General features: G+C 35.3%; 1 protein-coding gene across 1 annotated transcript in view; it reads right to left on the bottom strand.

Annotated features, from left to right (window-relative positions):
- The window catches only part of ATAD2B (ATPase family AAA domain containing 2B), a 164,579-nt gene that overhangs the window by 60,976 nt on the left and 80,594 nt on the right, over positions 1-23,009 (bottom strand). Inside the window, 4 exon segments of the mRNA XM_030311561.1 lie at positions 4,726-4,861; positions 7,235-7,546; positions 12,821-12,911; positions 17,914-18,073. Coding sequence (XP_030167421.1) covers positions 4,726-4,861; positions 7,235-7,546; positions 12,821-12,911; positions 17,914-18,073 — 699 coding nt within the window.

The raw sequence follows: 23,009 nt of genomic DNA, 5'->3' as shown, positions 1-23,009 counted from the left end.
CTCTCTCTCTCTCTCTGTCCCTCTCCCACTTGTGTGTGCGTGTGTGCACTCTCTCTCTCTCTCTCTCTCTCAAAATAAATAAACATTAAAAAAAAAGAAATATCTGGGGGGCGCCTGGGTGGCTCAGTCGGTTGAGTGTTTGACTTCGGCTCAGGTCATGATCTCGCAGTCTGTGAGTTCGAGCCTCACGTCGGGCTCTGTGCTGACAGCTCAGAGCCTGGAACCTGCTTCGTTTGGATTCTGTGTCTCGTCTTTCTCTGCCCCTCCCCCGCTCATGCTCTGTCTCTCTCTGTCAAAAATAAACATTAAAAAAAAAATTTTTTTTAAAGAAATATTTGGTAGTTACTAACAGATGAAAAAATTTTGAAAATAATGAAAAAAACATCTTTTATGAGGAAATATGTAGATTGATATACTAAAAATAATTTTAATACCATTAGTGAGAAGATGTTGGGAAAACTGGGTTTTCTCATGACTCGTGGTAATGGAAAAAAGCAAAATTTTCCAAAATTAAACTTGGCAATTATGTCACGTATATGCTGAAATGTTTACAAAGGATATTCCACAACTCATTCTACTCCCAAGGACCCCCTACCTCTTAAGCATTCTCTAAATTTTTTTCATAGTATATATCTTCTAATATTTAATATATTACACTTATTGTTTCATTGATACTTATTAGATACACTCCATCTAACATGTAAGTTCAATAAGGGCAGGGATCTTTGTCCATTTTGTTCACAGACATATTCCAAGTACCTAGGACAACATATGGCGCATGATGGACACTTTGATAATGTATCTGAGCAAATATGAAAGAACAAATGAACAATTCAAACAAGCAAGAAGATATTATTTTCATCTACCTGGTTGGCAAAAATTTTAAAAGGCAAACATTGTTCAGAAATAACAAGGTTATAGGAAAAATAACACTCTCCTACATCAGTGATAAAAATGTAAATTGGTACAACCTTTCTGAAAGTCAATTTAACAACCTGTATCAAGTTTTTAAATGTATATACGCTTTGATAGAACGATCACTGTTTTTAAAATTTACCTTAAACCATCGATCAGATAGTACTAAAAATGTATACTGAGAAAGATGCCTATCCAGATCCACATATCTATCATGAAAGAAAATCGGAAATTTCAATATTTATCAATAAGATTATAAAAATTACAGAACACCCAAAATATAAAATATTAAAAGAATGACATTAAACATATACTAGCATGAAATAATGTTCCCACATAGTGGATAAAAAAGCAAGTTATGTTAAGAGACTTACAGGAGGATTTTAATTTATATATAAAAATATGTAGGTCTATCTATATGCATAGAGAGAAAATGGAAGTGTGGGTCACCAAACTTTAACAAAAATTACCTTCAACTGCTTGGGCTTTAATTTTTACTTTCTTCTTTAAGCTCTTCTTTATTACTTGAATTTTTCTACAGAGTATATCATCTTTCCAATCAGAAAAAACAAAGCTATTTTCATTTAGAAAACCTCAGAAATCTGTTTCTAATCCCTTTGTGGCAGGTAATATACAGTAAGAAAGAAAACTTATTTCCATCATAAGGGTTTTCTGTCAGATTGACAGACCTTAAATATCTTGACTTCTATTTCACCTTAAATTTAAACAAAGGTTTGGGGCACCTGGGTGACTCAGTTGGTTAAACATCTGACTTCAGCTCAGGTCATAATCTTACGGTTTGTGGGTTCGAGCCTCGCGTTGGGCTCAGTGCTGACAGCTCAGAGCCTGGAGCCTGCTTCGGATTCTTTGTCTCCCTCTCTCTCTTCCCTTCCCTTGCTTGTGCTCTGTCTCTCAAAAATGAATAAATGTTAAAGAACATTTTTTTTTAATCTAAATAAAGGTTTCAACATTGTTTTAGGAAACTATTCCCGGAAACAGAAACCCACCAGCAATGCCCAAGCTAGTGTTACTGGAGACCAGTGTTAAAATCATGCTTTCTACTTGTCTAGCACTTTTTCTGTATTGACCCGGCATGCTAACAAGCATTCAGACAGAAGGCCAAACCAAACCAACAACAACAAAAATGTACAGCCCTTACCAAAAGCTTATATTCTAAAGTATATGCTTCTTGGAAAGTGTGAAAATTGTATTGTCCAACCTACCCAAAAAAGCAATGCAATTCCCTACCTACCTATTAAGCTCAGAAATCAATTTAGAAATCATATACAGTAATAGAAAAAAACAGGATCCTAGGAAACAAACAGTACAGAGTCTGGCTCTGCTACCTACTATCAGCTTAATCATGGGTGATTTACTTATTTTTCATTGTGGTTCAGTTTCCTAATCTATAAAACGATGATACCACAAATGCTATATGATTGCTGAGAGGCCTATTTGTATTGCTACATATAAAGCCTCAAGCTTTATATACCTACCACATGTTTAGTTTGTAACGAACATCAGATACTAACTCCTAACCCTTTATACTCAGAAAGACAGCAAATATCACCATTTCTTCTGTCAAGCCTACCTGAACTTTCCAATGGAAACTTCTAGTTCTTCTAACACATCACTTCAGCCATATCACAATGTCTGTCACCTTCAATAACCTTACTTCTCCAGAGTAAGACCTACTTTGTATCTTATTCATGCTTATGTTTTCAGCACCTAGTACAGTGCCTGGCATAAACACATAAAAACTGGCAGAATGGGTAGGTGAGTAAAGAAATAAATGGATGGAATTTATCAAAACATCAAAAACAAAACAAGCTTATTTCTAGGATACAGCTGGCTTCCTACTAAATAAAGATCATATCATGAACTAGAAAAGTTTACCTAAAAGAAGCTAAAATTCAGCCAATTCCTTCAAAAAGGTTTAAACCAAATTAAAAAAAGCCATACCAGTGATATGCATTAAATCAATGACAGAGAATGTTAATAAAAAGTCAACCTCAAAACTGCACATGAAGTTTTCTAATATCAAAATCTATTTCTATATTACTTTACTAACAACAGAACTATCTCATAAAATTGAAACAAGTCTTGATAGTTTCCTAGCTCCTATCATATATTTCAAATACAAATAAGTAAAACTGTCAAAACAAATCACACACTCATACACACGCATATAGGGTAGCCAGGTAATAGAAAAAAAAATGATTGTTTGGTTTTCCCTTAGCCATCAATAAAACAGATTTGAGAAATTACTGAAAAAGTCCCCCAAAAAATGTCCCTAAGTACATAAAGATCCAGAACAGAAGAAAAGTTACTAATAAAAGAGCTTGCTGCTGGGGCGTCTGGGTGGCGCAGTCGGTTAAGCGTCCGACTTCAGCCAGGTCACGATCTCGCGGTCCGGGAGTTCGAGCCCCGCGTCGGGCTCTGGGCTGATGGCTCGGAGCCTGGAGCCTGTTTCCGATTCTGTGTCTCCCTCTCTCTCTGCCCCTCCCCCGTTCATGCTCTGTCTCTCTCTGTCCCAAAATAAATAAAAAACGCTGAAAAAAAAAAATAAAAAAAAAAAAAGAGCTTGCTGCTAAAGAACAAAAGAAAAAAGAGTAAATGAAAATAACTTAGTCTCATTTTAAAAAATAAAAAGAAAGTTATCAATGCAAATAATCAAATTAACATTTCACTGTAATCTACATAAGAGAAACTTCAAGTTGGAAGATTCAAATCTGTTCAGAATAGATTTGAAACAATTACTTAAAAGTATAATCAATCTAGCCTTTTCTAATAAAAGTGCTATTATAGACCTGCCTGGCAGAAACATTATGATCCTATAACATTCATGCTAATTATGTAAATGAAGCTGCTACTATTTGAAAACTATTTGGTCTCTTAATTTAAAATTACATTAGCACTACTCCTGAAACCATTACTACACTATATGTTAACTAACTTGAATTTAAATTTTAAAAAATTACATTAGCACTAAAATTGTTTACCCAATAAAAAGTGCATAATGAAAGCTGCTTTAACACAGATAAAGGTAAATGTAAATAGAAAACCCATAAAATCTAAATCAGAGAAGTGTAAACTAATGAAGTTTTGAAGAACCAGAAAGTTATCTGTTTATCTGTTTACTAAGAGATTTCTAATTCAGAATCTCTTTAGTACTCTTAGAATCCCTAAATTATCATCTCACACTACAAATTAAAATATTCCAGATCATGGTTAATATTTCACTTGTGAGCATTTTAGTTCAAAATAAAAGACATAAAATCGGGGACATTCCTTCCACTCTGGGAAGGAAGGAAGGAAGGAAGGAAGGAAGGAAGGAAGGAAGGAAGGAAGGAAGGAAGGAAGGAAGGAAAAGGAAAAAGGGGAGGGGAGTGGAGGGGAGTGGAGGGAAAAGGGAAAGGGAAAGGGAAAGGGAAAGGGAAAGGGAAAAGGAAAAGGAAAAGGAAAAGGAAAAGGAAAAGGAAAAGGAAAAGGAAAAGAGGAGAGAGAAAGAGAAAGAAAGGGAGGGAAGAGCAAGAAAGAAAGAAAAAAGGAAAGAGGGAAAAAGAAAAAGAAAGAGAAAGGAAGAAATCACACAATCAGCTTAGAAAAAATCATCTTTAGTTGACCAATACACCACTTTATTACCTCAGATAAAAAGCATACACAGTAAAAATGTTCCTGAATTATATCCAAACGACAGAAAAAAACAAAGTCTTCAAAGTTACAACCATAAGTAATAATATACCATAATTCTAACCATAAAGTGGTAAATATTACTCTAAATTTTTAAAAAATTGATATGTTACTTACATTGTAAAATGAAGGTAGGGTTTATGTATAGCAGCAGCTGATGACTGTTTCTTTGGTGATCCTGAGTGACAACTGGTCTCAAAAATTGATAAAGCATTCTCATCTTCACTATCATCTAAAATCAGAGTTTCTATATCTATTCCAAAAAAAAAAAAAATCCAAAGATTATGAGACTTACAAAGTCATTTAATTTTAGTGCCCCTCCAAAGCTAAGAACAACAGGTTTAAAAATCATGTACCTTTAGCAAGTTACCTATCAAATACAAATCAACCAAGCAAATTGACAAACTGCAGTCTTTTTTAATAATTTGGCTCAGTAGGTTAAGCATCCGACTCTCAATTTCAGCTCAGGTCATCATCTCCCAGTTCCTGGGATCAAGCCCTGCCTCGGGCTCAGAGCTGATGGTGCAGAACGTGCTTGGGATTCTTTCTCTCCCTCTCTCTTTCTCTCTGCCCCTTGACTGCTTGTGCATACCTGCACACACACCCATGAGCTCTCTCAAATAAATAAACTTAAAAAAAATTGGGAAAAAGATACATATCCTCAGTTATGAAAAGCAGAGAAAAGAAATGTTCAATTCTCAGCAGAGTACCTAGTTCATACATAATAAAATATTTAACCTCCTATTTGACAAACTTAAGAAATCAAGTAATTCATGTGACATTTCATGAGAATCTATCCTTGAAAAATAGTTTTTGAAAAATATAAATTATAAAGACAGCAAAATGCATTGAATGTTGATGATTTCTTATGTTAGTATAATTAATTGAACATATAATATTTTTTATGTTAGTATAATTAATTGAACAATTTTCTGGTGCAGACTACCTGCCAAATAAGGTACTAAAACCTGGGAAAATTAAGATAATTAAAACTTATTACTTTGGGGACATCTGGGTGGCTCAGATGGTTAAGCATCCAACTCTTCATATTGGCTCAGGCCATGATCTCAGAGTTTGTGAGACAGAGCCCTGCATTGGGCTCTGCACTGACAGCATGCAGGCTGCTTGGGATTCTCTCTGCCAGCACCCCCCCCCCCCCCCCCCCCCCCCCCCCCACCCCCGCCCCACCGCTCCTTGCACTTGCTCTGTCTCTCTCAAAATAAACAAACATTTAAAAAATTTTTTTAAAAAGCATATTGCTTTCTCTTCAAAGTTCACAGGCCTTACTTTGGTTAGTATATGAACCTAAAGTTTCCCTGTAAATGAATGACTTTTTTTTTATGTTTGTTTATTTTGAGGGAGAAAGAGACAGAGTGAGTTGGGAGGGGCAGACGGAGAGAGAGAGAGAGAGAGAGAGAGAGAGAGAGAGAGAGAGAGAGAGGATGCCAAGCAGGCTTTTGCTGCCAGCACAGAGCCCAATGCAGGGCACAAATCCACAAAACCATGAGATCATGACTGAGCTGAAACCAAGAGTCAGATGCTCAATCGACTAAGCCACCCAGGCGCCCCTTAATGAATTTTCAAAGGTAACTTCCTATTTGTATCTCAGGTCCAATCTTGAGGCTAGAATTCAAGACCTTATACAACCAGGTTCTGATTTACTCCCTTACTAATGATTTACACTCCATTTGCACTGCACACTGCAGAATGCACTGCCAAGAACAACAAAATATATTTGATGAGTTGAATCCAGAGGGACATTATAAGCCACATAGTTAAGAACACAGGTTCTAGAGTTAGGTGCCCTAGGTTTGAGTAAGCACTGGAACTTACTGAATGACCCTAAATAAGTGAATACATCCCTAAGTCTTCCAGTCTCCTCCTTTACAGTATAAAAGTACCTGCCCCACTGGACTGTTCTGGGGGTTAATAAGTGACAATTTATGTAAGGGCTTTATAATAAATTAAATACAGGGGTGCTGGCTGGCTCAGTTGGTAGAACATGTGACTCCTGATCTCGGGGGTTTTAAATTCGAGCCCTGTTGGGTATAGAGATTATTTAAAAATAAAGTCTTGGAGCACCTGGGTGGCTCAGTCAGTTAAGCATCCAACTTTGGCTGTTACGATCTTACAGTTTGTTGAGTCCAAGCCCCGCATCAGGCTCTGTGCTGACAGCTCAGAGCCTGGAGCCTATTTTGGATTCTGTGTCTCCCTCTCTCTCTGGCCCTCCCCTGCAAGCTCTCTGTCTGTCCTCTCTCAAAAATAAATAAACATTAAAAAATATTTTTTAATAGTCTTTAAATTAATTAATTAAATGTAAGCCATCATTATTATAGTCAACTTTTCTAAAGAGAGTAACACTTCTATGTTAAGATAGAATCTCCCAAGCAATAACAAATAGAACTAACATTCATTCTTTCTTTTTATAAGCATTCACTAGGCAACTACCATATGCTAGGCAATATGCCAGGCCTGGAATATATCCTGGTGAGTGAAATAGAGACATTTTCTATATTCATGGCAAATATAAAAGAATAACATATAAATAACCTTATGACAAAACTCAGAATTTATTTATGCCTATACTTGTTTCATTTTAACAATATGAAAAAGTAATTTACAGTACCTTCTTTCTTGTCACTCTGGCTAATTTCAGCATGAGGAAACACTTTTTGCAAGACTGCTAGGATGTTGTTGAAGCTTCTTTCCAGTAGTGGCTTTATGATGGGGGATAGTGCATGTCCCGAAGACATGACAGCACGTTGAGAAGCAGGCACGATATTCTGCATTGCATGGTAAAAATCTTGGGCATTGAGCACTATTGAGGAAACATCTAGCTGCAGTTTATGACTGCTAGCATAGATCTGGGGATAACGCCTCCGCAGGGCAATGAGGGCAGCTTCAGTGCACAGGGCCTTGATATCAGCTCCACAATAGCCTAATGCACAAAAGGAAAAGAATAACAAAGGTAATAAGTTCATTCTTACAGTACCAACTATAGTTTGCAAATATATACATCTTTATTAATGTATATATTAGGAGATAATACTAAATCAATAATTATATGCAATTTTGTTAGCAAAAACTGACCATTTAAATCACCTAATAAAATTACTCAGTAATAAAAAAGTATTCTGAATATTTTCATTAACAAAACATGAACTAATGATATTATAAGAAGCCATGTACTTTGTGCCAAAAACACTGATTATAATGTACAGTTTTCTTCAGGAAACGTGTTTAAAGAGTAAGTTTCATATCAATCTTTCATCAGTATTCCCAATTATCAGTTTAGTCCTCAAGATATTACACTTACCCATAAATTTTTCTAATATCATTAATTTGCAAACACATATAAGGGAGCAGTACAAAGCAGAATATATGCAGAAATTTCAAAAACAGTCATTCTACTACCAACTTTGAGTGCCAACCACAAATTTATATGTAATTACCTGAAAAATTATACTTTAAAGTTGTCACCATCTATCATAATTTCAAAGGTATTAAAGGGAATAAGAATCCATTAAATTTCCATATTAATTTCCTTTTTATATATGTTTAATTTAAAACAATGGATAATCTAGTTCTAAAGTCTATACAAACAGTGTATTACATTACCCATTACCCATATGTAACTAATTATTGTAGTTAACAGATCAAGCCCCCAGGGCTTTGAAGTCATTTCACTCATTTAAGCAACAAATACATACAAAAACACACATAAACTCTTAGGTCTTAACCACAAAAATGAAGAAAAACTCAAACCAGCTACGTTGTTTTTATATCAGCAATTAAACTTGCATTTGGTCACTTTTATCAGTTATGCCAGCAGAGGGAACTACTTGAACCAGTTTTAAAACTAAACGCTATGCTCTTCAAAGAGTGGCATCAAGCTTATTTATCTTTTTATTCCAGGCAATGACCTTGTGAAACACTTGAACAATGAAATAAAAATGGTGATTAGGAAAACTATGAGCAGAAAAGAAACAGCCCCAGACTAACTGGCAGAAAAAGAACATTAAGGCACAAAATCAGGTAAAGCAAACTGTAAGTGACTCACACATCTATAATGAAATGTACCTCTACTGTTAGTAGGGCAATCCTGTTCATCAAGTCCCACAAATAACAGAAAAATCCTCTTTGCTCCCTTTCTTCCATAACATGTACCACCGTATCATTTAACTCTTATGTTTATTGTCTACCTACCCCAATTAGAATGTGAGTTTTGTGAGTGTACGAGTATCCATCAGTTTCGTTCACTAACATATCTCATATACTGAAAATAATACCTGGCCTAGCATTCAGTAGATATCCAATAAATATTTCTTGAGTGAAAGAATGAATAAAAAAAGAAAGGCGTAACTCCAGGGTTATAGTTTGGTTAGTTAAGACTATAACGTTACCACATAGGATCATAAAAAGTGGAGGAATTGTATCTACTAGATTTTTCATCTTTTTTGAAGATGTCTAAATTCTTTAATCATTAATGAAAAATAAAAATTTCAATTAAAATTATGAAAAAACATAGAAAAATATTGCATTCTTCAAGAAATATTTATTCAGTTAAGGGAAAATTTAGTATGACTGTTAAGAATCTAATTCAGAAAACTATAAGCAGATTAAGCACTAACACTGTCCCATGACAGCAATCAATCTACCAAACAATTCTTCAAACTACCAATAGTCTTTCATTTTATATTCTATTTCTCAATGAATAAACCTGGGAAAAAAGGTACATTTTCCTATGCCATATATATCGTAGTTATATTAGCTTAATAAAATACCAGCTCGGTTATAAACAGTTAATCAAATAAACCATTTCAGAACAAGTAAAAAATAAACTACCATCTTCAAACAACATAAACAACTACATTTCTTTTTCTTCTTTAAAAGCATATACACAGCTGGAGAATATATTATATGATCCTATTTCTAAGAGCAAAAGCCTAAATTTAAAAAAAACAAGCTCAGAAACAATGCAAAACAGAAAAAAAAAAAAAAAACATTAGAAGGTATTCTATATAAGTGGTGCCCATAACATTTATGTTTGACATAACGTCAGTAACATACATAATAGTAATGCGCTATTCATTTTCTCTTAATCTACTAAAGATAATTTAAGTTTCTCACAATAGATCCCATTTAAAGAAATAAATTTTCACTTGATTATCATAATCAATAGACTAAAAGAATGGATTTATCTTCATTACATTTGCCCGTGAATGAGAATTATTGGTTTATATCTGGGGTTCTCAGTCTTGGCTACTCAACAATGAAACTGCAACACCAGATTCCCAACAAACCTAGTGAATCAGAATCTCTGGCAGTTTAATATCATAAATGTATATTTTGAGAAAGCTTTACAAGTGATTCTCATATACGAAAGAAAACATTGAGAACTACTTGATTAATAATATACTTCCTTTACTAGACTCTAAAACAATTAAAATTACATGAAAACCATGGCTAAAAAGTTATATTTAGTATCACATGTCCTGGTTTAGGCCTCTTGTCTTATCATAATTAACAGTATATTTTTTCACTTTCTAAAAGGTCCTGATTTAGAAAACTAGATGTAGGTAATATGATCATCCTAGATATACAGAAAACACACTACAGCCTTTTGAAAGTTAAAAGCTGACATTAAAGAAAATACCAACATCCCTTTCATAAGAATTTCATAATCATATTAATTCTACCATTACAATTCTAATACTGAAGAACACACACAAATATCTAGATACCAAGGAAAAAGCATTCCTTTTTTTTTTTTTAAGTAAGCTCTATGCCCAATGTGGGGGCTTGAACTTATGACCCAAAATCAAGAGTCTCATGCGCTAACAACTGAGCCAGCGAGGCACCCCAAGAAAAAGCATTCTTAAATATTGCCAATGAAATGGAATTTGTCTGAAAAACTAAAAATACAAGCTATTAAATAGGTTATAGACTAGACAAGGTAATAATAAAATTTTAGGAAGTTACTGTTTAAGTAAAACATCAAACATAACAAAGGTCCACAAGATAGACCCCTCACTGATAAACTTTCATTGTTTTGGCCCTCTCAGTGAAAATAAATAGAGAAATATGATTAGGTTTGAGGTCCCCATAACCTTAAGCTCCTACTATTCATGCATGTGATCTGGACACCGAAATTATGTGAGGACTACTTTAAAAAATCACACCTATTATGCATGCAAACACCTCCAAGTACTTGGGAATTTATTTCAAGGTAAAAGTTACCAAATCCATAACCTCTACAAGAGGTCAGTTGTCTGTACAGTTTTTCATCAAGACTACATACTCTTTTTGTTAGGCATATATTTTACTGGACTTAACCCATACATGTCAAAACATGTTTGGGATACAGAAAATGCTAAGTTCATAATGAATTTAAAACTTATTACTATTCTGTTCCTGTTTGAAGACCTATATTTTTTTATGTGAAACTGGCTTCTTAAATGGAATAAATGTCAAAATCAAAAACAGAAGTCATTTAATTATAATGGATTTTTATGTCACTCTCCAGGAAGAAAATGGTGTATATCCATAAAAGCAGATTCTTCTAAACCACCACCACCGCCACCACCATCCCCAAAAGGCAAGAGAAATTTTTTAGTCCTGTAAGAAATTATGTCTCAGAAATGTTTAAACTTAAGAAACTGACTTTTAAAGCTAAAATAAATCACTTGGAATAATGAGAAGTTGTGACCTTTGGAAATGAAAAGGGAAACTGGGATTCTAATATTTAGGATGAGGAACTAGAGTGTAATCTTTCAGATGGTAAATAGGGTAATAACAAGTAATTTTAAAATACCTATCTTTTAGGGAATTTCCAAAATTATTTGAAGACTTCTGCTTATTTCAGTTAAGGATATTCTGTGACAGATTCACAGAAGAATCCACAAAGATTTCCCAGTCTGATCCGTACTCTAATAAAATAATATCCTAAAAGTAGCAGGAAATAAAAGGGGGCAAATTTCAAAAAGGGAAAAGACTGGATTTTGTACCAAATACCACCCTCTCCCATAAAGCAGCACAAGGCTTTGCAAAGGTCAAGCCAAATTTACATGAAATGGGTTTGGCGCATGCTCTCTTATACCAGGCAAAGCTTAAACTGGAGTAGTGCTGGAGAGATTTACGTTTTCTCCTCACCAGAAGATGTCGAGGTCTTTGTGGTTCAAAAGTTGAGGTATGCTGCTTCGGAGATGGAGGTCCCTGTGGATGAAGAGGATAATTCGGATGTAGCTAACTGAATGGACTAATGTTCTATTTAAGTTTTAATATTTGATGGTGGATCACAATGATTTTTTAACTAAGTTACTCTTTCTGGTTTTGGTAACTTTAAAGTTTTCCCAAGTAGACTGCTGATAGTTAGTGAACTTATTTGGGGTTTTTTTCATAATGCTTAAAAAGTTCATGGAGAAAGATTTTTTAATTTTTGTTTGTGAGAGAATAAGAGGAAAATAGACAAAAGACAGAAAAAGAATGAAGGGGAAATACCGGGGTGTATATTCAGTTGTTTAATACTGTATTCATTTTTATTTCAGACCTAATTAGAGCCAAAACCCTGAATTCCAAAACCCTTGAATTCCATCTCCTATGTATGATCATGTATGTACATAAAATACTCTCACTATATCCTTTTAGGACAGTTGTATTCATTCACTCTGTGGGGAGGATCTTCCACTCTGTGAATAATATAACATTAAATTGGACAGTTTTGTATTTTGAGAAATACTAGCAGATGCCAGTAAGTATTTTCTTTGAAGACTCCTCTCACTCAACTTCTTTCTAGACCACAGGCATGAAGATGAGCCCATCAGGTAACCAATCTGCAAAGTAAAAGACTGCAGTCTTGCCTTTGACATGGACCTTTATGTCTCAAGGTTAAGCTTATTTTTCTTAGTAAAATTTCTGAGAGAGAACAATTCCTAAAAGGACACAATGCAGTAATATCATGGAAATCCAGCACTCAATGAAAACATATTACTACTAGCTTTGTTAATCATCAAACACCTAATGGCAGCTAAAATTGTGATTTAGAAGTGTTCAAACTTTAAGTGAAATGTTCAAAATAAGTGTTACATTTAAAGGCAAAGTCAGCCATCTATTGCACACAGACATAACTATATTCATTTGCATTCCAAACATAAAGGGAAAGGGCCAGCAGAACAAACAGTAACAATGAAAGAATTCAAATAATAGCACTCACCAACACATTTTTCGGCCAATTCACCTAAAAAAGCATCTGATAATTTTGGATTCCAATCCCTGGTATGGATCTGTAAAATGTGTTTTCTTGCCTAAGAAAAACAGTACAAATAAATAAAATATCACCAACCTCTCAAGTGTATTAGCTGGAACAAATTTATGCACTAACCATACCCCAGAAAAATAACTGTTGTTTTTTTGTTTTGTTTTTTTTAAGTTTATTTATTTATTTTGAAAAGGGGGAGAGAGGACTTGCAGGTGGTTTGCAGGGGGAGAGGGGGACTGACAGGGACACAGGGAGAGGGAGGGAGGGAGGGAGAGGGGGAGAGAGACAGAGAGAGAGAGAGAGAGGGAGAGAGAATATGAATGAATGAATCCCCAGCAGGCTCCACACTAAATGTCTTCTTCTTCCACAGTCAAAAAGAAACTGAAGTAGTAAGAATCCATAATCAGCTGATATTACCATCATGAAGAGGCATATCAGAATTTTACTTTCACATTTGCCTTCTTTCAAGGAAAAAACAACACTTTGTAAAACTTGAATACACTTGTTCCCTCAACACTGCTACTTGAGCTTCTTAAAGACTATGAAAAAGCAAATTATAACCAAGAGGATAATTTTATTGGCTTGATGAGGAATTTGGGGTCCAGCACCAGAACAAAAAGGACTTCAAAGTCATCAAGCTAAGTTGATGGTCACCTGGGTTGCTCAGTCAGTTAAGCATCCGACTCTTGGTTTCAGCTCAGGTCATGAACTCCTGGTTTGTGGGATTGAGCCCCGCGTAGGGCTGATAGCACAGGGCCTGCTTGGAATTCTCTCTCTCCTCTCTCTCTCTGACCCTCCCCCTCCTCCCTCTCTCTCTCTCTCTCTCTCTCAAAATAAATAAATACACATTAAAATTTTGTTTAAAAAGTTGATAAAAGGGGAGCCTGGGTGGCTCAGATGGTTGAGCAGCCGACTTCAGCTCAGGTCATGATCTCAGGGTCCATGAGTTCGAGGCCCACAGTGGGCTCCGTGCTGAAAGCTCAGAGCCTGGGGTCTGCTTCAGATTCTGTGTCTCCCTCTCTCTCTCTCTCTCTACCGCTCACCCACTCACGCTCTCTCTTTCTCAAAAATAAACATTAAAAAAATTTTTTTAAATAAATAAAAAATAAAAAGTTGGTAAAATTTGATATCACTCGCTATTGCTGTAATTCCAAGTTCTAAGTTAGGTGTTCAGCTACCAAAATTAAAGCAATGATGTGACATTTATTTTCTTCAAACTCAAAGTATCTGCCTGAATAGATACCAAAAAAAGTATAAAATCAAGATCCAAAAAGAATGTCATCCTGAGAGCTTATATTCTCTAGAAGATGATATCAAGAATCTATTTTACCTCATTAGCAGCACAGGCACCACTTAGTGAAGACCCTCATAGAATGAGAAGCACATCAAAAAAACAAATTTAAGGGGTGCCTGGGTGGCTCAGTTGGTTAAGCGTCTGACTTCGGCTCAGGTCATGATCTCACAGTTTGTGAGTTCGAGCCCCGCGTCGGGCTCTGTGCTGAGAGCTCAGAGCCTGGAGCCTGCTTCAGACTCTGTGTCTCCCTCTCTCTCTGCCCCTTCCCTGCTCACACTCTGTCTGTCTCTCGGTCCCTGTCTCCCAAAAATAAACAAACATTAAAAAAAAAAAATTAAGCTGGAAGATACCTTGAAAAATATCTATTCTTACCTTGTCATTTTACAAAATAAGTAAAGATTTAGAGAAATGAAATTAATCACTTAAGGTCAAAAGTTATTGTCAGGTCTCTAAAACATTTAGTGCCTTGCTCTTTCTCTATATAATCAACCAGAGTCTCCTTTCTTTATCATAAAAACAAGAAATAGAAGATGAAATTAACTAAATTAGAAATGCTTCATTATGTGCTTTAACTCTCTCTCCCTCTGTATATATAAGTTATATGGCTTCCCCTACTAGAAAGTAGCTTCCTCTACTATTAAAAAGTCAAAGTCAGGGGCGCCTGTCAACTGAGCATCCAACTCTTGATTTTAGCTCAGGTCGTGATCCCAGGGTCATGGGACCGAGCCCCATGTCAGGCTCTGCACTGGACATGGAGCCTGCCTGAGATTTCTCTCTCTCTTTCTTCCTCTCCCTTCTTCCCTCCCTCTCTCTCTCTTCCTCTACCCCTCTCCTGCTTGCACACACACATGTGCTCCATCTCTCTCTCCCTCTCTCTCTCTCAAATTAAAAAAGAAAGATTCAAAGCCACATTCAAGCTCTTACTTTTCAGGATTCATAAATACACACATAACACATAACAATAATAATCATTAAGTGTTGGTGGTAATAAAAACAAAGAAATTAAAAAGCATCACTGCTTCAAGAAGATATGTGTTATTTTTTGCTAATAAAGGGTTAACAAAATTAGTAAAATTTGGAAGAACCAGAGCTTACTTTTACTTTTTTTTTTTTTTTATAATAGTTGGTCAAACAACAGGAGTCATGATATTCCACCGCTCAAACTACAGGACTAACATGAGACATTGACTGGTTATTGCTTTAAATCAATGGCCAAATGGAACCTTAACACTCCTCTCAATCCTTCCCTAAGCCATTCATTAGGCATATCTCCTAGCAGACTAGTTCAGTTTCTCTATCTGCACACTCAGCTTCTCATTCAGACCTTGCTTGCTAAGTCACTAAGAAAACTGAAGCAGTCAAAAGAGAAGTTCCAAAGACTCTCCACAGCAACTGGGTCCACCTGTCAGCATATGTACCCATAATATTCTGTCTTCTCCCTAGTATCACAGACGAACTATCCAAATCCTATCTAAAGTCATTCTCACCACTCATATAGTAAATACTATCCCCCCTCTTGCCTATTAAGGACACACTATGGTAATTCTTTCTCAATTTCATCACCAAAATTTCCTTCTCTACTGAATAACTGTCTCAGCTTTTTTAAGAACATAGGTTCTCTTGCCTCCAATTCCCTCAACATCTATCACCTTACCTCAATCCTTTGTGTCCTTGTGCAGCAAAACTCTTTGAAAAACTTACCTTCATTAACTGTCTCCAGTTCCTCCCCTCCTGTTCTCTCTTAAGCTAACCATACTCCAGACAAGCTTTTTTGCACCCACCACTAAATCAACTTGCTCCCATCAGGTTCACCAATGACCAGCATAATGATAAATACAATGGCCAATTTTCTGTCCTCACCTGAGTTAATTTAGCAACATCTGACAAAGTTAGTCATATACTCATTGTTACACTTCTTCACTTGGCTTCCAGAATCCACTTACATAGTTTTCCTCTTACCTTACTGACTGTTCCCTAGGACAGAGGATTTGATAATCTCATCTAATCTTGATAATCTCATGACTTTATTATCTAAGCAAAAAAAAAAAAAGCTAGTTCAGGCCTTTTCCGTAGACACAGACCAAGAAAAATGATCTTAGGTTTAGGTCTCAAAGCAGTTTCCTTGAAACGTAGACAGTTAAAATAACATGGAAAACTATGTTGAGATCCATGCCGTACAATATGGTAAGCCACTAACCACACAATGCTATTTTATTTAAATATTTAAAGAAAATTTAAAATCAGTTCCTTAGTCACACAAGTGACATTTAAAAAGCTCAATAGCCACATGTGGCTAGTGGCTACCATACTGGACACTGCTTAATGGACAATGCAAATACAGAACATTTCAATCATTAGAGAAAATTCAATTGGACAGTGCTGTTTTAGACCTTGTTTATTGTTTTTGTGTGGATTGTACATGAATTGTGAGGATTGTGAACAGCATACATGACTGAGGTCCACATGACTAGGGTGATATAGAAGATAATCATTTAATTCAGATAATGGCTTTCCTGTGCCGAAATGAACACAGACTGTGTCTCTTAGAACTAAACACACTCTCCACGTATGCTAGAGCCTAAAAGATGTGCTTGGACTGAAGTTGTCCCAAACAAAGATAACTGGTGCTTCCCCATGCTGAAATAGACTGTTCCCACTTCTACCTTGTCCCCACAACAAAGCACACGTCTACACATAGATACAGTCCTGGAAGCTGCACTTGGGTAATGAAAATGCTGTATATTCTATGTTTCCTATCCTGACAAAGTCAGGTAAATTCAGTACCAAAGTAAAGCCTCTAAGTTAGATAGTCCAAAACTGAGACAACTACAAATGTGGATGTGTAGACTGATTTCAAACTGAAGTATTAACTGTCCTACACAACAGCAACATTGCCTTCATTTCCCCATAATCTTCTACACTGTCCTACTAATCACAGCATTTCACATCTTTGTGTGTAAACCAGGCATTTTACATGGAGATCTAAATCAAAGCTATGCAACAATTACAAATGTGCATGTGTGTATATTATATATTCATAAATAGCATCTTCTTTCCTTAGGTTATATTTGTATGGATATGTTATAAATGTTTTAATTATGCTTAAAATGTTAAATTACATAGAAAATATTGTTAAATATAGTATCTTCTCTACATATATCTCTCCCTCTCAAACTTGAGATCCTTGTGAAAAGACAAGTCAATGAATAAACTGGTCCAAACCAAGAATAATAAAAATATCAAGCAGAATTAGGGGAAAAACTTGTCTAATATATTAACATTTTACACAATGACTATACATTGTGTAATTATACATTCTTTTTAAAAAAATACACTGTAATGAATAATTTTTGCTGCTCTAAATTAAATATGATGTTATGGTCATTTCTATGAAAATTTGCACATTGGGTTCTTATTTATAAGCTCACTAATAGTCTAAAAACATTATTTTTATGGGAACAAAGCTATTTTGGCTAAGTGGAGACATATAACCTGCCATCCAAGATAATTACTACAATCTGGTGAACTAAAGTAAGCATTTTAGTAACCCAATCAAGAGTTTTCCTGAATAATTATTAATAGAAATAGACTAAATTATTTAATAATCACAAGCTTTTTCTGAGAATTAACCTAAGATATTTCATAAGCACAAAATTTTAGAAATGAAAATTCATAAAATATCACTCTCACAGTACATACATGGTTGATAAATGGATCACAAATAAATCTTAACACACTGAAAACAAAAACTTACCTTTTGATCAGGCAGGTTGAAAAGGAATTCTCGGTCAAAACGACCCGGTCTCCTGAGAGCAGGATCTATAGAATCAAGTCTGTTTGTAGCACCAATAACAACAATTTCACCCCTGTTATCTAATCCATCCATAAGAGCAAGGAGGGTTGATACTATAGAGCTGTAACAAAAGTTTCAGACAAAATGATAAATTAAAAAAAGGAAAGAAAAAAACTGTAAAAACTGCTGCTTATACTACACTTTATCAGTCTTAAATGCTAATAAAATTATAGCATGAATAAATCTTAATGCAAAATAATGTACAGAAATTATTTTTAAAAGTATTCAAACAATTCATTAATAGACACATAAAGCAAACAAAGAACAATAAAAGAGATAAGGATTCCATCAGAATTAATAATCTTTCTGCTTCAAAGGGCACTATCAAGAAAACTGAAAAGGCAACCTAAAGAATGGGAGAAAATTTTTGCAAATTATATACTTGATAAGGGTCTAAGGTCCAGAATATACAAAGAACAATTACAACTCAACAATAAAAAGAAAATTAACCCAACTTAAAAAGAGTTAAAAGAGGGGTGCCTGCGTGGCAGTCAGTTAAGCATCTGACTCTTGATCTCGGCTCAGGTCATGATCTCACAGTTCGTGAGTTCAGGTTCCGCATCAGGCTCTGCACTGATGTTGCAGAGCCTGCTCTCATTTCTGTCTCTGCTTCTCTCTGACCTTCCCCCACTTGTGCTCTCAATCTCTCTCTCTCTCTCTCTCTCTCTCTCTCTCTCTCTCTCTCAAAATAAATAAACTTTAAAAAAACTGTTGTTTAAGTCAAAAGATTTAAATAGACATTTCTCCACAGAAGATACACAAAGGGCCCATCATTAGGGACATGCAAATCAAAACCAAATGAGGTACCACTTTGAACCCCCCAGCATGATTATAATAAAAAAGACAGATAATAGTAAATGTTGGCAAGGATGGGGAGAAATTGGAACATTCACACAGTGCTTGATGGAAATGTAAAATGGTGTGCCTCCTTTGAAAAGTCTGACAGTTCCCTCAACTATTAAACATAGAGTGATCATATGATCCAGCAATGTCTAAAAAAAACTTGTACAAAAATGTTCACAGCAGTATTCATAATAACTAAGAGGCAGAAATAACTCAAATGCCCATCAACAGATAAATAAATGTGGTGTATCAATACAATAAAATAGAATTTGTCAATAAAAACAAATGAAGTACTGATAGATGCTATGATACAGATGAACCTTGACAACACTGAGTTAACTGAAAACAGCCAGTCACAAAAGTCCCCATATTGTATGATTCCATTTATATGAAATATCCAATAGGCAAATCTACAGAAATACAAAGTATATTAGTGGTTGCCTAGGGTTTAGTGGGGGATGAAGAGGAGATTGGAGAGTTATGGGTAAAGATTAAAAGGTTTCTTTCTTTCTGGGAAGATGAAAATGTTCTAAAATTAGTTACGGTGACAGTTACACAACTCTAGAAATATATTGAAAGCTACTGAACGTGGTTTAAGTGACTGGACTGTATGATATATGAACAGTATCTCAATAAAGCTGTTTTTAAAAAGAAATACAGGGGTGCCTGGTTGGCTCAGTTAGTAGAGGATGTGACTCTTCATCTTAGGGGTCATGAGTTTGAGCCCTACAATGGGTATAGAGATTACTAAAAATTAGTTAATTAAAATAAATATAAAAATCTCAAAAAAAAATCTAAAAGTCTGTTTTAATATATAGCAATCTGGGGGGAGGGGTTATATCTGACAATTTATATGATGTTTAGAGTTCCTATAAAATTACATGTGCATTAGGGGTGCCTGGGTGGCTCAGTCAGTTAAGTGTCTGACTTCTGCTCAGGTCATGATCTTGCAGTTCATGGGTTCGAGCCTCGGGTTGGGCTCTGTGCTGACAGCTCAGAGCAAACAGCTCGGATTCTGTGTGTGTGTGTCTCTCTCTCTTTCTCTCCCTCTCCCTCTCTCTCTCTCTCTCTCTCTCTCACTCTCTCTCTCGCCCCTCCCTTGCTTGTGCTCTCTCTCCCTCAAAAATAAATGAATTAACATTAAAAAGAAAGAATTACATGTGCATTACTATTATCCTTTCAGACAATTTCTTTACAATGGCAACTATTTTAACTAAGTTCAACTCAAAATAATCTTGTGCATATTTTAGAGTAGTTTTTGAAACTATGACTTAAACATTTCTGAATAAATTTGTTACATGTCTAATTATAACAAAAATCAGTTCTAGTAACAAAGGTCTTCCTAGTGTTTCCCAACTGTTCTCATTTATATCCTTTACTGTTACTGCTAATACCTGCCAGAAATAACTTCTCCAATATGCTCAACATGTTAAAGAAATCATTCTCACCCCCAAATAAACTGTTCTAAATGTTTCTCGAAACTATAAATGGAACCAAAATGCTAGAGATCCAGTGTACATGCATATAGAGGATTTGTGCTTGTTCTTTTCTTTTTTTTTTTTTTTTAATGTTTATTTATTTTTCAGAGAGAGACAGAGCCTGAACAGGAGAGGGGCAGAAAGGGAGGGAGACACAGACTCCGAAGCAGGCTCAAGGCTCTGAGCTGTCAGCACAGAGCCCGAAGTGGGACTCGAACTCACAAACCCTGAGATTATGACCTGAGCTGAAGTCAGACACTTAACCTACTGAGCCACCCAGGCGCCCCTAGACTGGATAATTCTTTATTCTGAAAGACTGCCCTGTGCATTATGCAATGTTTAACAGCATCCCTGGTCTCCACCCACTATCCAGTCTTGACAATAAGACCTACCCAGGCACCCTGTGCTTGTTCTTTTCTAATTAAATAAGAGAAAATTAATGACCTAAGTGTTTCACTTCAGATATAAAGAGTGCAATAAGCATCCTGAAGCCTAAGTTCATATTTATTACCTCAAATTTTTCCTTAGCACATTCCAATCACAGATAGGCATGTCAAGTGTTTAAGATTTATCAACATTTTTAAGTGTTTTCTACAAGGATTTTCAGAAGACAAAGTCTTAAACATGGCCAGAAACAGAATTATAACTTAGCTTAGATTCTACCAACAGTTGTCTTCTTAAAAAAAAAAAAAAAATTAAATGACCAGCCCTTGGATCAAAATCCTCTAGTAACCCCTATTACATTCAAAATAAAGTCCAAACTACTTTATACTATATTTGAGGCCTACCTGCCTGCCCTTCTCCTACATTATCTTCTAAAAGCATTTGTGTAATTTAAACACGGATCTAAATAAAATGAACTGGAATTGTTTTGTATGGTATGAAGAAGGATCCAATTTTTTCACCAGATACCCAATTCTCCCAACATTATTTATTGAAAAGGTCATCCTTTCCCAATAGTATTGCACTGTCTCTTTTATTATAAATCAATCATCTATATATGTGTAGATTTATATATGGCTCTGGCTCTTTTCCATCAGTCTATTTATCAAGACTTCTACCAACATCAAATCATCTTAATCCTAAGAGGCCTTAATAACCAGTAGAGCAAATACTCCCACCTTGTTCTTCCACAAAAGTCTTCACTATTCTTAGTCCTTTTTATTTCCATACAAATTCCAGAATCATTTTGTCAAGTTCCGCCCCAAAAAAGTTGATTCTGAACAGGATTATACTGAATCTATTGATAAATATGGAAGAACAAACAACTTTTAAATATCCAGTCTTCCAACTTATGTAATGGTATTTCTCTCCATTTATTTTATTTTCCTTTAATGTTTCTGAACCAAGTTTTATTCTTCCCCCCAAAACTATACATGGAACTTAATTTATTCCCGGTATCTTCTATTCTAAGTGAGTTTATAAATAGTAATTTTGCATTTTTATGCAGAAAACTGGTACGCAGAAAAACAAAATTCTCTATAATGATTGGTTTAATGTTGCAAGATGCTCATTACTATACTTAAGAAGTTATCTAGGGGTGCCTGGGTGGCTCAGTCAGTTAGGCGTCTGACTTCAGCTTGGATCATGATCTCATGGTCCGTGACTTCAAGTCCCACGTTGGGCTCTGTGCTAACAGCTCAGAACCTGGAGCCTGCTTCGGATTCTGCGTCTCCCTCTCTCTCTGCCCCTCCCCCACTCATGCTGTCTCTCTCTGTCTCTCAAAAATGAATAAAAGTTTAAAAATTTTTTTAAAAAAGAAGTTATCTAGAGACAGCTTTGGAATTTCCACATGCATAATTATATCACCTACAATGACAACAGTATTGTTTACTCCTCTTCAATACACACACCTTTGTATTGTTTTTTCTTGCCAGACTACACTAACTGGGATCTGTGTACACTGGTGATCAGAATTGTTCACTGCAGCCATGCTTATAATACCTCATATTAAAAGTTTTCATCTTTCAACATTAAGTATGTTTGTTATAGGTTCTTAGATACCTTATATTCTTCATTCTCTAAGATGAATGGTCTTATCAAAAATAAATATTAAATTTCATCCATTTCTTACACATCTATTGAGATGACCATATGATTTTTCACTAATATGATAATGTGATTAATTTACCTTAATTGATTTCTCTCATGTTAAACAAACCTTGTACATGTTAAATACAATCAATTTGGTCATGATGTATTATTATCCTTCTTAAAGCTTCCTAGAAGTCACATGTTACTATTTTCTTTAGGAGTTTTATATCCATGTTCACAAGTGAAACTGGGCTCCAATTAACTTTCTCATACTATTCTACATAAGTTTTTCTTTTTAATTAAGTCTTTTGAAGATATATTTGACATACAATACACTGAACATACTTAAAGTATACAATCGGGTAAGTTTTGAAGTAAATACACACTTGTGAAACTACCATCACTCTCAAAATAAGTAATCTACCCATCATGCTCTTCCTCATGTCCCTTTGTAATCCATCCCTACAGCCCTTCCTTGACCTCTATCCAATACCCAGGCAACAACTGATCTGTGTTCTTACTTACAGATTAGCTTGCATTCTCTAAAATTTTATATGTATGGGATCGCACACTAAATACTCTTTTTTTTCCGGATTCTTGCACTGAGCGTAATTATTTTGAGATTCACCACACTGTTGGTTT

This window comes from Lynx canadensis, chromosome A3 (assembly GCF_007474595.2).
Source record: "Lynx canadensis isolate LIC74 chromosome A3, mLynCan4.pri.v2, whole genome shotgun sequence".
NCBI classification, from domain to species: domain Eukaryota; kingdom Metazoa; phylum Chordata; class Mammalia; order Carnivora; family Felidae; genus Lynx; species Lynx canadensis.
Note: the sequence above shows the minus strand (reverse complement) of the source record. Positions and strands in the feature narration are given on the sequence as shown.